This window comes from Salvelinus fontinalis, chromosome 10 (assembly GCF_029448725.1).
Source record: "Salvelinus fontinalis isolate EN_2023a chromosome 10, ASM2944872v1, whole genome shotgun sequence".
Taxonomy (NCBI): domain Eukaryota; kingdom Metazoa; phylum Chordata; class Actinopteri; order Salmoniformes; family Salmonidae; genus Salvelinus; species Salvelinus fontinalis.
The window spans coordinates 35,367,415-35,380,738 of record NC_074674.1 but is presented as its reverse complement, the minus strand read 5'-3'; the positions used below and the strand labels follow the sequence as shown (position 1 = coordinate 35,380,738).

Here is a 13,324-nt window from a genome sequence, read left to right as displayed (position 1 = left end):
GCCATCGGAAAGTATTCAGACCCCTTTACTTTTTCACATTTTGTTACGTTACAGCCTTATTCTAAAATGGACTAAATAAAAAAAGTTCCTCAGCAATCTACACACAATACCCCATAATGACAAAGCGAAAACAGGTTTGTATACATTTTTGCAAATGTATTAAAAACAGAAATACCTTATTTACATAAGTATTCAGACCCTTTGCTATGAGACTTGAATTTGAGCTCAGGTGCATCCTGTTTCCATTGATCATCCTTGATGTTTCTACAACTTGATTGGAGTCCACCTGTGGTAAATTCAATTGATTATACACGATTTGGAAAGGCACACATCTGTTTATATAAGATCCTACAGTTGACAGTGCATGTCGGATCAAAAACCAATTGAGATTGAAGGAATTGTCAGTAGAGCTCCGAGACTGGATTGTTTTGAGGCATGGATCTGGGGAAGGGTACCAAAACATTTCTTCAGCATTGAAGGTCCCCAAGAACACAGTGGCCTCCATCATTCTTAAATGGAAGAAGTTTGGAACCACCAAGACTCTTCCTAGAGCTGGTATCCCAGTCAAACTGAGCAATCCTGGGAAAAGGCCACCAAGAACTTAGCTCTAGAGTTTGTCTGTGGAGATGGGAGAACCTTCCAGAAGGACAACCATCTCTGCAGCACTCCAATCAGGCCTTTATGGTAGAGTGGCTAGACGGAAGCCACTCCTCGGTAAAAGGAACATGACAGCCTGCTTGGAGTTTGCCAAAAGGTACCTAAAGACTCTCAAATCATGAGGAACAAGATTCTCTGGTCTGATGAAACCAAGATTGAACTCTTTGGCCTGAATGCCAAACGTCACATCTGGAGGAAACCTGCACCATCCCTATGATGAAGCATGGTGGAGGAAGCATCATGCTGTGAGGATGTTTTTCAGCAGCAGGGACTGCGAGACTAGTCAGGATCGAGGCAAAGATGAACGGAGCAAAGTACAGAGAGATCCTTGATGAAAACCTGCTACAGAGTGCTCAGGACCTCAGACTGGTGTGAAGGTTCACTGTCCAACAGGACAATGACCCTAAGCACACAGCCAAGACAACACAGGAGTGGCTTCGGGACAAGTCTCTGAATGTCCTTGAGTGGCCCAGCCAGAGCCCGGACTTGAACCCGATCGAACATCTCTGTTGAGACCAAAAAATAGCTGTGCAGCAATGCTTCCTATCCAACCGGACAGAGCTTGAGATGATCTGCAGAGAAGAATGGGAGAAACTTCCCAAATACAGTTGTGCCAAGCTTGTAGCATCATACCCAAGAAGACTCAACTCTGTAATTTCTGCCAAAGGTGCTTCAACAAAGTACTGAGTAAAGGGTCTGAATACTTATGTAAATGTGATATATCAGTTTATTTTTTATAATTTAGCTAAAAAATCTAAATCTGTTTTTGCTTTGTCATTATGGGGTATTGTGTATATATTGGTTAGTAAAAAAGCAATTGAGTCAATTTTAGAATAAGGCTGAAACATAACAAAATGTGAAACAGGTCAAGGGGTCTTAATACTTTCCAAAGGCACTGTACAGTACAGTCGTGGCCAAAAGTTTTGAGAATGACACAAATATACATTTTCACAAAGTCTGCTTTCTCAGTTTGTGTGATGGCAATTTGCATATACTCCAGAATGTTATGAAGAGTGATCAGATGAATTGCAATTCATTGCCATGCAAATGAACTGAATCCCCCAAAAACATTTCCACTGCATTTCAGCCCTGCCACAAAAGGACCAGCTGACATCATGTCAGTGATTCTCTCATTATCACAGGTGTGAGTGTTGACGAGGACAGGCTTGAGATCACTCTGTCATGCTGATTGAGTTCGAATAACAGACTGGAAGCTTCAAAAGGAGGGTGGTGCTTGGAGTCATTGTTCTTCCTCTGTCAATCATGGTTAACTGCAAGGAAACACGTGCCGTCATCATTGCTTTGCACAAAAAGGGCTTCACTGGCAAGGATATTGCTGCCAGTAAGATTGTACCTCAATGAACCATTTATCGGATCATCAAGAACTTCAAGGAGAGTGGTTCAATTGTTGTGAAGAAGGCTTCAGGGCACCCAAGGAAGTCCAGCAAGCGCCAGGACCGTCTCCTAAAGTTGATTCAGCTGCGGGATCGGGTCACCACCAGTACAGAGCTTGCTCAGGAATGGCAGCAGGCAGGTGTGAGTGCATCTGCACGAACAGTGAGGCGAAGACTTTTGGAGGATGGCCTGGTGTCAAGAAGGGCAGCAAAGAAGCCACTTCTCTCCAGGAAAAACATCAGGGACAGACTGATATTGTCACGTTTCTGACCTTATTTCCTTTGTTTAGTCTTTATTTAGTTGGTCAGGATGTGAGCTGGGTGGGTATTATCTATGTTGTCTGTTTTTATGTGGGGTTTCTTGTTTGGCCTGATATGGTTATCAATCAGAGGCAGGTGTTAGTCATTGTCTCTGATTGGGAACCATATTTAGGTAGCCTGTTTTGTAGTGTGTTTTGTGGGTGATTGTTCCTGTTCGTGTGTTCATATGTTCTGTGTTCACTAGTTCGGGACTGTAGCGTCTTCGGTTCTTTCTGTCAGTTTGTTGTTTTTGTTCGTTGTTTAAGTAGCCTATTAAAATATGAATTATCATCACGCTGCAGTTTGGTCCTCCTCTCTTTCACCCGAAGACAGCCGTTACAGAATCACCCACCAAAACCGGACCAAGCAGCGTGGTAACGGACAGCGGCAGCAGCAGCAGCAGCGATGTCAGGAATGGACATGGGAGGACGAGTTGGACGGTAAAGGACCCTGGGCAGAGCCAGGGGAATATCGCCGCCCCAAAGCTGAGCTGGAAGCAGTGAAAGCGGAGAGGCGGCGTTATGAGGAGGCTGCACGAAAGCGTGATCTGGACTGTGTTAATACTTGGGAAGAGATAGACAGGTGGGCGGTCGACCCAGGGAGAGTGCCGGAGCCCGCCTGGGATTCTATGGAGCAATGTGAGGAGGGATCACGGCGAATGGAGGCAGCACGGCGACACGGTAGGAAGCCCGAGAGACAGCCCCAAAAATGTATTGGGTGGGGGCACACGGATAGTGTGGCGAAGTCAGGTAGGAGACCTGCGCGAACTTCCCGTGCTTACCGTGGAGAGCGAGAGTACGGGCAGACACCGTGTTATGCGGAAGAGCGCACGGTGTCTCCTGTACGTGTGCATAGCCCGGTGCGGTACATCCCAGCTCCTCGTATCGGCCGGGCTAGAGTGGGCATCGAGCCAGGTGCCATGAAGCCGGCTCAACGCATCTGGTCTCCAGTGCGTCTCCTCGGGCCGGTGTACATGGCACCAGCCTTACGCATGGTGTCCCAGGTTGGCCAGCACAGCCCAGTGCGGGCTATTCTACCTTGCCGCACTGGCCTGGCTACGGGGAGCATTCAACCAGCTAAGGTTGGGCAGGCTCGGTGCTCAAGAGCTCCAGTGCGCCTTCACGGTCTATCCGGTGCCTCCTCCTCGCACCAGCCCAGTACCACCAGTGCCAACACCACGCACCAGGCTTCCTGTGCGTCTCCAGAGTCCAGTACACCCTGTTCCTCCTCTCCGCACTCGCCCAGTTGTGTGTGTTCCCAGCCCGGTACCACCAGTTCCGGCACCACGCACCAGGCCTACGGTGCGTCTCCAGAGCCCTGTACGCACTGTTCCTTCTCCCCGCACTCGCCCTGAGGTGCGTGCCCTCAGCCCGGTACCACCAGTGCCGGTACCACGCACCAGGCTTATAGTGCGCTTCGAGAATCCAGTGTGCCCTGTTCCTGCTCCCCGCACTCGCCTAGTGGTTCGTGTCTCCAGTCCGGTACCACCAGTTCCGGCACCACGCACCAGGCCTACTGTGCGCCTCAGCAGGCCAGAGTCTGCCCAGCGCCGCCTGCGCTGCCCGTCTGCCCAGCGCCGTCTGAGCTGCCCGTCTGCCCAGCACCGCCTGCGCCAGTCAGGAGCTGCCAGAGCCGCCCGCCAGTCAGGAGCTGCCTGAGCTGCCCTTCAGTCATGAGCTGCCCTTCAGTCATGTGCTACCTCTCAGTCATGAGCTGCCCTTCAGTCATGAGCTGCCCTTCAGTCATGAGCTGCCCTTCAGTCATGAGCTACCCCTCAGTCATGAGCTACCCCTCAGTCATGATCTACCCCTCAGTCATGAGCTACCCCTCGGTCATGAGCTACCCCTCGGTTATGAGCTACCCCTCGGTCATGAGCTACCCCTCAGTCCGGAGCTGCCCCTCAGTCCGGAGCTGCCCCTCAGTCCGGAGCTGCCCCTCAGTCCGGAGCTGCCCCTCAGTCCAGAGGCACCCCTCAGTCCAGTGGGGTCATTTAGGAGGGTCTCCGTTCCGAGGAGGCCACGGAAGCGGGGATTGACTATGGTGGAGTGGGGGCCACGTCCAGCGCCATAGCCGCCACCGTGGACAGATGCCCACCCAGACCCTCCCCTATAGGTTCAGGTTTTGCGGCCGGAGTCCGCACCTTGGAGAGGTGGTACTGTCACGTTTCTGACCTTATTTCCTTTGTTTAGTCTTTATTTAGTTGGTCAGGACGTGAGCTGGGTGGGTATTATCTATGTTGTCTGTTTCTATGTGGGGTTTCTTGTTTGGCCTGATATGGTTATCAATCAGAGGCAGGTGTTAGTCATTGTCTCTGATTGGGAACCATATTTAGGTAGCCTGTTTTGTGGTGTGTTTTGTGGGTGATTGTTCCTGTTCGTGTGTTCATCTGGTCTGTGTTCACTAGTTTGGGACTGTAGCGTCTTCGGTTCTTTCTGTCAGTTTGTTGTTTTTGTTCTTTGTTTAAGTAGCCTATTAAAATATGGATTATCATCACGCTGCATTTTGGTCCTCCTCTCTTTCACCCGAAGACAGCCGTTACAGATATTCTGCAAAAGGTACAGGGATTGGAATGCTGAGAACTGGGGTAAAGTCATTTTCTCTGATGAATACCCTTTCCGATTGTTTGGGGCATCCGGAAAAAAGCTTGTCCGGTGAAGACAAGGCGAGCGCTACCATCAGTCCTGTGTCATGCCAACAGTAAAGCATCCTGAGACCATTCATGTGTGGGATTGCTTCTCAGCCAAGGGAGTGGGCTCACTCACAATTTTGCCTAAGAACACAGCCATGAATAAAGAATTGTACCAACACATCGAGAGCAACTTCTCCCAACCATCCAGGAACAGTTTGGTGACGAACAATGCCTTTTCCAGCATGATGGAGCACCTTCCATAAAGCAAAAGTGATAACTAAGTGGCTCGGGGAACAAAACATCGACATTTTGGGTCCATAGCCAGGACACTCCCCAGACCTTAATCCCATTGAGAACTTGTGGTCAATCCTCAAGAGGCGGGTGGACAAACAAAAACCCACAAATTCTGACAAACTCCATGCATTGATTATGCAAGAATGGGCTGCCATCAGTCAGGATGTGGCCCAGAAGTTAATTGACAGCATGCCAGGGCGGATAGAGGAGGTCTTGAAAAAGAAGGGTCAACACTGCAAATATTGACTCTGCATCAACTTTATGTAATTGTCAATAAAAGCCTTTGACACTTATGAAATGCTTGTAATTATACTTCAGTATTCCACAGTAACATCTGACAAAAATATCTGAAGACACTGAAGCAGCAAACTTTGTGGAAATTAATATTTGTGTCATTCTCAAAACTTTTGGCCACAACTGTACATCGTTTTATCGCTCTCCTTTTCAATCCTCTTCTGATGCCCTCTTTTCTCTAGTGCCTCCCTCCCTCTCTCCCTTTCCTTCCCTCTCTTAATATATCTCCCTCTCTCCCCTTGGTGTGTGTTCAGGTGTGAGTGAAGTGAACCAATCCTAATGATTCCAGGGCTTCTCTTTTCGTTGAAGCTCTGGCCACCAAAATTCTCTTTAGCCGGAACCCATCTGGCCCAAAATAGACTTGAAAGAGAGTGAGAGGGAAGAGCGAGAAAGAGATGCAGACTGTTAGTATTCCTCTGGGACTAGACTGAGACAGATTATGTAAAGGAGGGAGAGCAAAGTTGAATAGAAAACCTGTATACAATCTCTTGAAAAAGAGTTTAATCTCAATAAAATCAATCTGTATAATTAAAGGTTATAAACACACTCTGTATAAACTCAATGTGGATTAAGAGAGTGGAGGATCACAAAGAAATCCCCTCAGTCTGCCTGACCCATTACATTCCCATTGTGCTGTTTTTACGTTGTGATTTTTACCTTGACTCACATTGGTTGAAGCGCTGTCTACTCCCCTCCATAGATGTAAATGTAAGTCCCCCATGTACCCCTGTTCCTCCTCCTCCCAGGTGTCCAGTAATGTGGCGGAGCACTTGGCACACTCCCTCCAGGACTGCTCCAACATCCAGGAGATCTTCCAGACCCTCTACTCCCACGGATCAGCCATCTCTGAGAACAAGATCAGGGAGTTTGAGGTGGAGACGGAGAGACTTAACAGGTGACACTCAAACCACGTTGCCTGTCACTTACAGCCCTGATCTTCATCTTATAAGTAATGTTATATTAAAGTAATACTCTATCCCACCATTAATGCCAAAATGCACACACACCTGTCTATATAAGGTCACACAGTTGACAGTGCAACCCAGCCATGAGGTTGGAAGAATCGTCTGTAGTGCTCCAAGATGGCATTGTGTCGAGGCACAAATCTGGGGAAAGGTATAAAAACATTTCTGCAACATTGAAGGTCCCCAAGAATGCAGTGGCCTCCATCATTCTTAAATTAAAGAAGTTTGGAACAACCAAGTATCTTCCTAGATCTGGCCAAACTGAGCAATCAGGGGATAAGGGCCTTGGTCAGGGAGGTGACCAAGAAACCGATGGTCACTCTGACAGCGCTCCAGAGTTCCTCTGTAGAGATGGGAGAACCTTCCAGAATCAAATCATATCGAATTGTATTTGTCACATGCGCCGATTACAACAGGTTTAGACCTTACAGTGTAATGCTTACTTACAAGCCCTTAACCAACAATGCAGTTTTAAGAAAATATCAACAAAAAAAGTTACAAATAAATGTAACAAATAATTAAAGAGCAGCAGTAAAATAACAATAGCAAGGCTATATACAGAGGGTACAGAGTCAATGTGCGGGGGCACCAGTTAGTTACATTTACATTTTAGTCATTTAGCAGACGCTCTTATCCAGAGCGACTTACAGTAGAGTGCATACATTTTTATATACTGAGACAAGGATATCCCTACCGGCCAAACCCTCCCTAACCCGGACGAAGCTATGCCAATTGTGCGTCGCTTCACGGACCTCCCGGTTGTGGCCGGCTGCGACAGAGCCTGGGCGCGAACCCAGCCCAGCCTGGGCGCGAACCCAGAGACTCTGGTGGCGCAGCTAGCACTGCGATGCAGTGCCCTAGACCACTGCGCCACCCAGGAGGCCAACACCCGGGAGGCCAACACTCAACACAGTTGAGGTAATTACGGTAATTTGTGCATGCCGGTAGAGTTATTAAAGTGACAATGCATAGATAATAAACAGAGTAGCAGCAGCTTAGAAGAGTGGGGGGGCAATGCAAATAGTCTAGGTAGCCATTTGAGTAGATGTACAGAAGTCTTATGGCTTGGGGGTAGAAGCTTTTTAGAAACCTCTTGGACTTAGACTTGGCGCTCCGGTATCTACCGCTTGCCGTCTGGTAGCAAAGAGAACAGTCTATGACAAGGGTGGCTGGTGTCTTTGACAATGTGAGTCTAGGTGACAATTGTTTGTGCCTTCTTCTGACACCACCTGGTATAGAGGTCCTGAATGCCAAGCCTCACGTCTGGAGGAAACCTGGCACCATCCCTACAGTGAAGCATGGTGGTGGCAGCATCATGCTGTGGGGATGTTTTAGTCAGGACTAGTCAGGATTGAGGGAAAGATGAACGGAGCAAAGTACAGAGATCCTTGATGAAAACCTGCTCCAGAGCGCTGAGACTGGGGCGAAGGTGCATCTTTCAACAGGACAATGACCCTAAGCACACAGCCAAGCCAAACGCAGGAGTGTCTTTGAGACAAGTCTCTGAATGTCTTTGAGTGGCCCAGACAGAGCCCGGACTTGAACCTGATCAAACATCTCTGGAGAGACCTGAAAATAGTTGTGCAGCGATGCTCCCCATCCAACCGGACAGAGCTTGAGAGGATCTGCAGAGAGGAATGGGAGAAACTTTCCAAATACAGGTGTGCCAAGCTTTTGGCGTCATACCCAAGCAGAGTCGAGGCTGTAATCGCTGCCAAAGGTGCTTCAACAAAATACTGAGGAAAGGGTCTGAAAACTTATGTAAATGTTACATTTATTCTTTTATTTTTTTGATATATTTCCCACAAAATCTAATCCTGTTTTCTCTTGTCATTATGGGTATTGTGTGTAGATGATGAGGGGGGAAAAAACATTTTAATCCGTTTTAGAATAAGGCTGTAACGTGACAAAATGTGGAAAACGTTGACGGTCTGAATACTTTCTGAATGCATTGTATGTAAGTTTACATCGGTAAAATACACACATTTGCTTTGTATTGATGTAGGGTAAAAAAGGCCAGGTTTAAAATGGAAACTGTAGAATTAACATCCCCCCTGGCCTACACTGTAGTTTAGAGATTCACACTAGAGGTACTTTTCTATCAGCGAGTCTTCATAATGGGCCCTTTAAGAAAGCCCAAGCCTATGAATGAACCTTATTCAGGCACATGCACATGCTCAATATTTGTGTTCTAACATGCAGGTGAATTTATATAAAACCGGTTTTATTTCCAGCTCTTCTTTTCCTCAAAAAACTCCCTTCAGAAGTCTGTTCCAAGCGAATGAAGTAGTAACTCTTCAAACAGTGTACTTTAGGATCTTTGGGGGGATTTCAAATTTAGCGAATTATGTTATGACGTTTCCTCATAATCCTGACTATTTGGAAGTGAGATGTGGAGATCTGAGTGTTCTCAGTAGGAGGGCTTAAATCGTAATCCTTTGTAATTCCTGTGCGTTTTATCACTTCATTCCAGCCAGAGCTTCAAACTTAGTAGACATTTAAAGCAGATGGGTTTGAAATGTTGTGAAACACTGCTTATACAGTTCTGTAGGTCTGTCTGTCAGGCCAAATCGAATGTCATGATCGCGGTGATTGTTCAGTTTTCTATTTTTTTGAACAAAAAACACATTACGATCACTCTTTTTTTGAGGTTTATCCGAATGGATAAGTACGCTTAAAGGGATAGTATACCTTAAAACCGAACCATTTTCATACCTCATAAGTGGTATAATACATCATAAGTGTGCCAATCCAAAATGAAGGGGATAGCTTGGCACCCGGTGACTTAGAATTTGGGGTGTGTCTACTTAAAGGTTGTTATTTGGCCCGTGTTTTTATGGGATGTCTAACCACCAGGCTGCGGACACGCCCTCTTTCGCTTCATTAAGCCCTGAGTGCTTTATTGACAGCCTTATTTATATGGATAGTTACGTGTCACTAGCTACTCTCATATAATCTACCCATAGTACCAAGGCCATTTGAGTAAGAGAGAGGAGGGTGGCTATAGTTGCACCGTCCGTTTGTCCCCTAACACTCCCTTTACTGCAATAGCTGATGTGTGATGAGCGATCTGGCACAAAATAACTGCAGTGAATCACCCAGGTGGGTGCTTTAAATCCCTGGTGGAGGGGTGAGTTGCAATGTGAAGTGCTTTGAGATATAACAAGCACTTTATACAGTAAATGTAATCCAATAATGATGACTAATGTGTGTGTTCCAGCCGCATCGAGCACCTGAAGTCTCAGAATGACCTCTTGACCATCACGTTGGAGGAGTGTAAGGGCAACGCAGAGAGGATGAGCATGCTGGTAGGCAAATACGAGTCCAACGCTACCGCCCTACGACTGGCACTGCAGTACAGGTACACGGACACACATACTCTCACGTGCGCACATACAAAGCAAGGCCTAACCTAATGGAGCATGCAAAATACATATTACTCACATTCCCACACTCATGCTTGTGCTCAAGTGCCAGACAGAAAGAAAGAAACACGCCAACAAGGTGAAAATCTGAATCCAAATGTCTTCATCCACATCTATGGACAAGCTTAATTTGCTTAGCTAACAAAAACCTTTATCAAGCTGTAACCGTCAGAGCCATGCTAATGCTACCTCATTAGAAGCCTCTTCCGGTAATTATAATTAGGCTGCTTTCGCGGCGGTCAGGGCCTCTTTTGTGCGTTGCCTTAGGTAGCAGCCATCCGCATCTCATTAGCATTCTCATCCCCGTGGCCAATCAAGGGGTCTGTGTGTTTGTGTGTGAGCTCTTCTCTGATAAGTTGCCCTGGAGGTGCCCATTCAGCAAAGCTAACTCAAACGAGAAACAAACGGATCTAATCTGAGTGGTATTTATGATTAGCATAGTGCTAATCATCCAACTATGCTTATTCTGTGGTGATGTTATGAGATGCAGAAAAGTTATGTTTTGAACCCTTTTCTTACGAGGCAAAGTTTAGGGAGACTTTCTGCCAATGGCCAACCGCAAATGGAAAAAGTAGCATTTTTAGCTGTTGATGTTGGGTGAATGTTATGTTGTGGTGGCATGATATGGTAATGTTACGTGTGTTTCTCATGGCATTCTGCCATAGCATGTCTCAGGAAGATGGTACTCACGTTGCCTCATCAGCAAAGCTTAGCTATGATCAGATGCGTAAACTGACAGACACCGAAATAGAAAAATTATAGCAATAAAAGATAATTAATTGTCTTGCCCATTACACCGGAGTACACAACACACTGAATAGCCCCCAAATGCATTGTTAATATCACACCAGTTACATTACACACACACACACACACACACACACACACACACACACACACACACACACACACACACACACACACACACACACACACACACACACACACACACACACACACACACACACACACACACACTCTCTCTCTTCCAATGTATATATTTCCCCCTGTAGCCCTGATGCCAGCGCTTTGATTGAATTCAGCCACACCGAGTGTGATGTCAGCGAGGCCACCCTGTTGGGCCATTTGGGAAGAGATAGACTTTCATTGGAGCGAGGGTGGATGGGGCACTGCGGTGTGTGTGTGTGTCTAATATGTGGTGGAAGATTCTTCAAGACTCGCTCTCTCTCTCTGTGTGTGTGTGTGCGTGAGAGAGTTGGACTCTTTGTGTAATTTTAAAACTATAATCATAAGATAAAACATCAGAGTGTATTCTGGTGGTGATGCTGACAATTTTTTGGTGTTTTTCAGGCAGAAGGTATTTTTTTCATTCTTGAGAGAGTGACTAACTCATAGTGTTGGTGTGAGCTATTAAAGAATGTAAAGGTATCCACAGGATTTGTTTTGGTACGACTGAACTAGCAGTCGTGTGCGTGAGTGCGTAAATGGGAAATGTGTGTCTTTAAGTCAGGTCTGGCCCTCTAGTGTCAACAGTCTCACACACACACACACACACACACACACACACACACACACACACACACACACACACACACACACACACTCTCACACACACTCTCACACACACACACGCACACACAAACATCTGACCTACCTCAAATCCACTCAAAATAAAGAGAGACTAGCTATGAGGACAAAATAAATAAAATAGATGTTCCATGTCTAAATTGAGTGCGGGCTTCAGACTTCCTGTGGACAAATGAGTTTTCTTTGTAGCCGTAATACTTGGTTAATTACCCAAGCTCTCTCTGTATTTGTTTGGAGTAGAGGTGTTTTTTTCCTGTTGTCTAATCATTGACTGATTAAACGATATTGCCTCACTAAAAGATTTCCACAGGATTGTTTTTCTTCCATCTCTGAGCCCCAGGCAAACACACACACACGCAATACACGCTATAATGACTGTAGTTAAATAGAAATCAGCACCTCTCAGCCGTGGTCCTTTTGAGCGCTTGATGAAAGTGCAGCACAGATAAGTGGACGCAAGAGGCCTCTGCATTCCTCCACTAAGAGTGTGTGTGCGTGTGTGAGAGAGAGAGTTGATGTGTGTTATCATTCAGTAGTTGAGTAGTGCAAATAGGTTTAGCTGACATGTTTGTCTATGTGTTCTTTGTTAATCAGTGATCAGGGGCCTATGATATACATTATAAGTGTGTGAGTGTTAACCAAAATAATAATAAGATGTTTTATTGTCACATACACCGGATAGGTGCAGTGAAATGTGTTGTTTTACAGGGTAGCCATAGAAGTTCGGCGCCACTGGAGCAATTATGGTTAAGTGCCTTGTTCAAGGGCACATCGACAGACTTTTCACCTTGTCTGCTCGTGTGTGTGTGTTCTTTCTCCCAGTGAACAGTGTATAGAGGCCTATGAGCTGCTGTTGACGCTGGCGGAGAGTGAACAGAGTCTGGTACTGAGCCAGTTCAGAGCTGCCGGAGTGGGCGACGTAGGTGAGTAACACACACACACTCACTCTTCATGCCTACACAGGCTCGTTTGTTCTTTGATCAGTGCTGATTTGTTTCTTCCTACATTCAGAGACCCACAGTTGAACTCCAACCAATCAAAGCAAAGAGGCCACCTCTCAAAAATACTCTTTTAATCTATTACTCATGATATACTCTCTTTTATAAATTGCTCCCCTCACTCATTTCATTCCTTTACAAACCTCACCTCCATCACTCCTTCTGTTTTCTCTTCACTTCACTTCATCCTCCCATCACAAACTTTAATCAGACTAAATAAATATAAAGATCCAGTCCATTAAAACAATTGGAGGCCCCTTACAAATTGGAGGCCCCTTACAAATTGGAGGCCCCTTACAAATTAGAGGCCCCTCAGTGTTGTGATGCAAAAATTCTAGCAAAGTGAATAGCGCTTAGAATTAAAAAGGTATTGTCAGATATTATTCATTCTAATCAGACAGGTTTTTGCATCTGGGAATCCAGGCCTGGTATTCATAGCTGACTTTGAAAAGGTTTTTGATATAGTACGAAATGAATTTATCTATAAATGCCTCTCACTTTCGGTTATTTGAAAATGAAATAATCTCCAAAATATGTCAATTTTTTAAACAAGCTATAGGAAGTTGGTTGCTATTTCAGTTTAATCCACCAGAAAAGACACAACAAATTGTCACGTTCCTGACCTTATTTGCCTTTGTTTTACTTTGTTTAGTTGGTCAGGACGTGAGCTGGGTGGGTAGTCTATGTTATGTGTTTCTATGTTGGGTTAAATGTGTTGCCTGATATGGTTCTCAATTAGAGGCAGGTGTTTGACGTTTCTTCTGATTGAGAACCATATTAAGGTAGGCTGTTCTCACTGTTTGTTTGTGGGTGATTGTTC

At 45.8% G+C, this 13,324-nt stretch overlaps 1 protein-coding gene across 2 annotated transcripts in view; it reads left to right on the top strand.

Annotated features, from left to right (window-relative positions):
- LOC129864094 (colorectal mutant cancer protein-like) overlaps window positions 1-13,324 on the top strand; it is a 148,472-nt gene that overhangs the window by 99,742 nt on the left and 35,406 nt on the right. For both annotated transcript variants that reach the window (XM_055936691.1, XM_055936692.1), the window contains 3 exons: window positions 6,315-6,463; window positions 9,754-9,894; window positions 12,329-12,429. In XM_055936691.1, coding sequence (XP_055792666.1) covers window positions 6,315-6,463; window positions 9,754-9,894; window positions 12,329-12,429 — 391 coding nt within the window. The remainder of the gene's footprint in view (window positions 1-6,314; window positions 6,464-9,753; window positions 9,895-12,328; window positions 12,430-13,324) is intronic.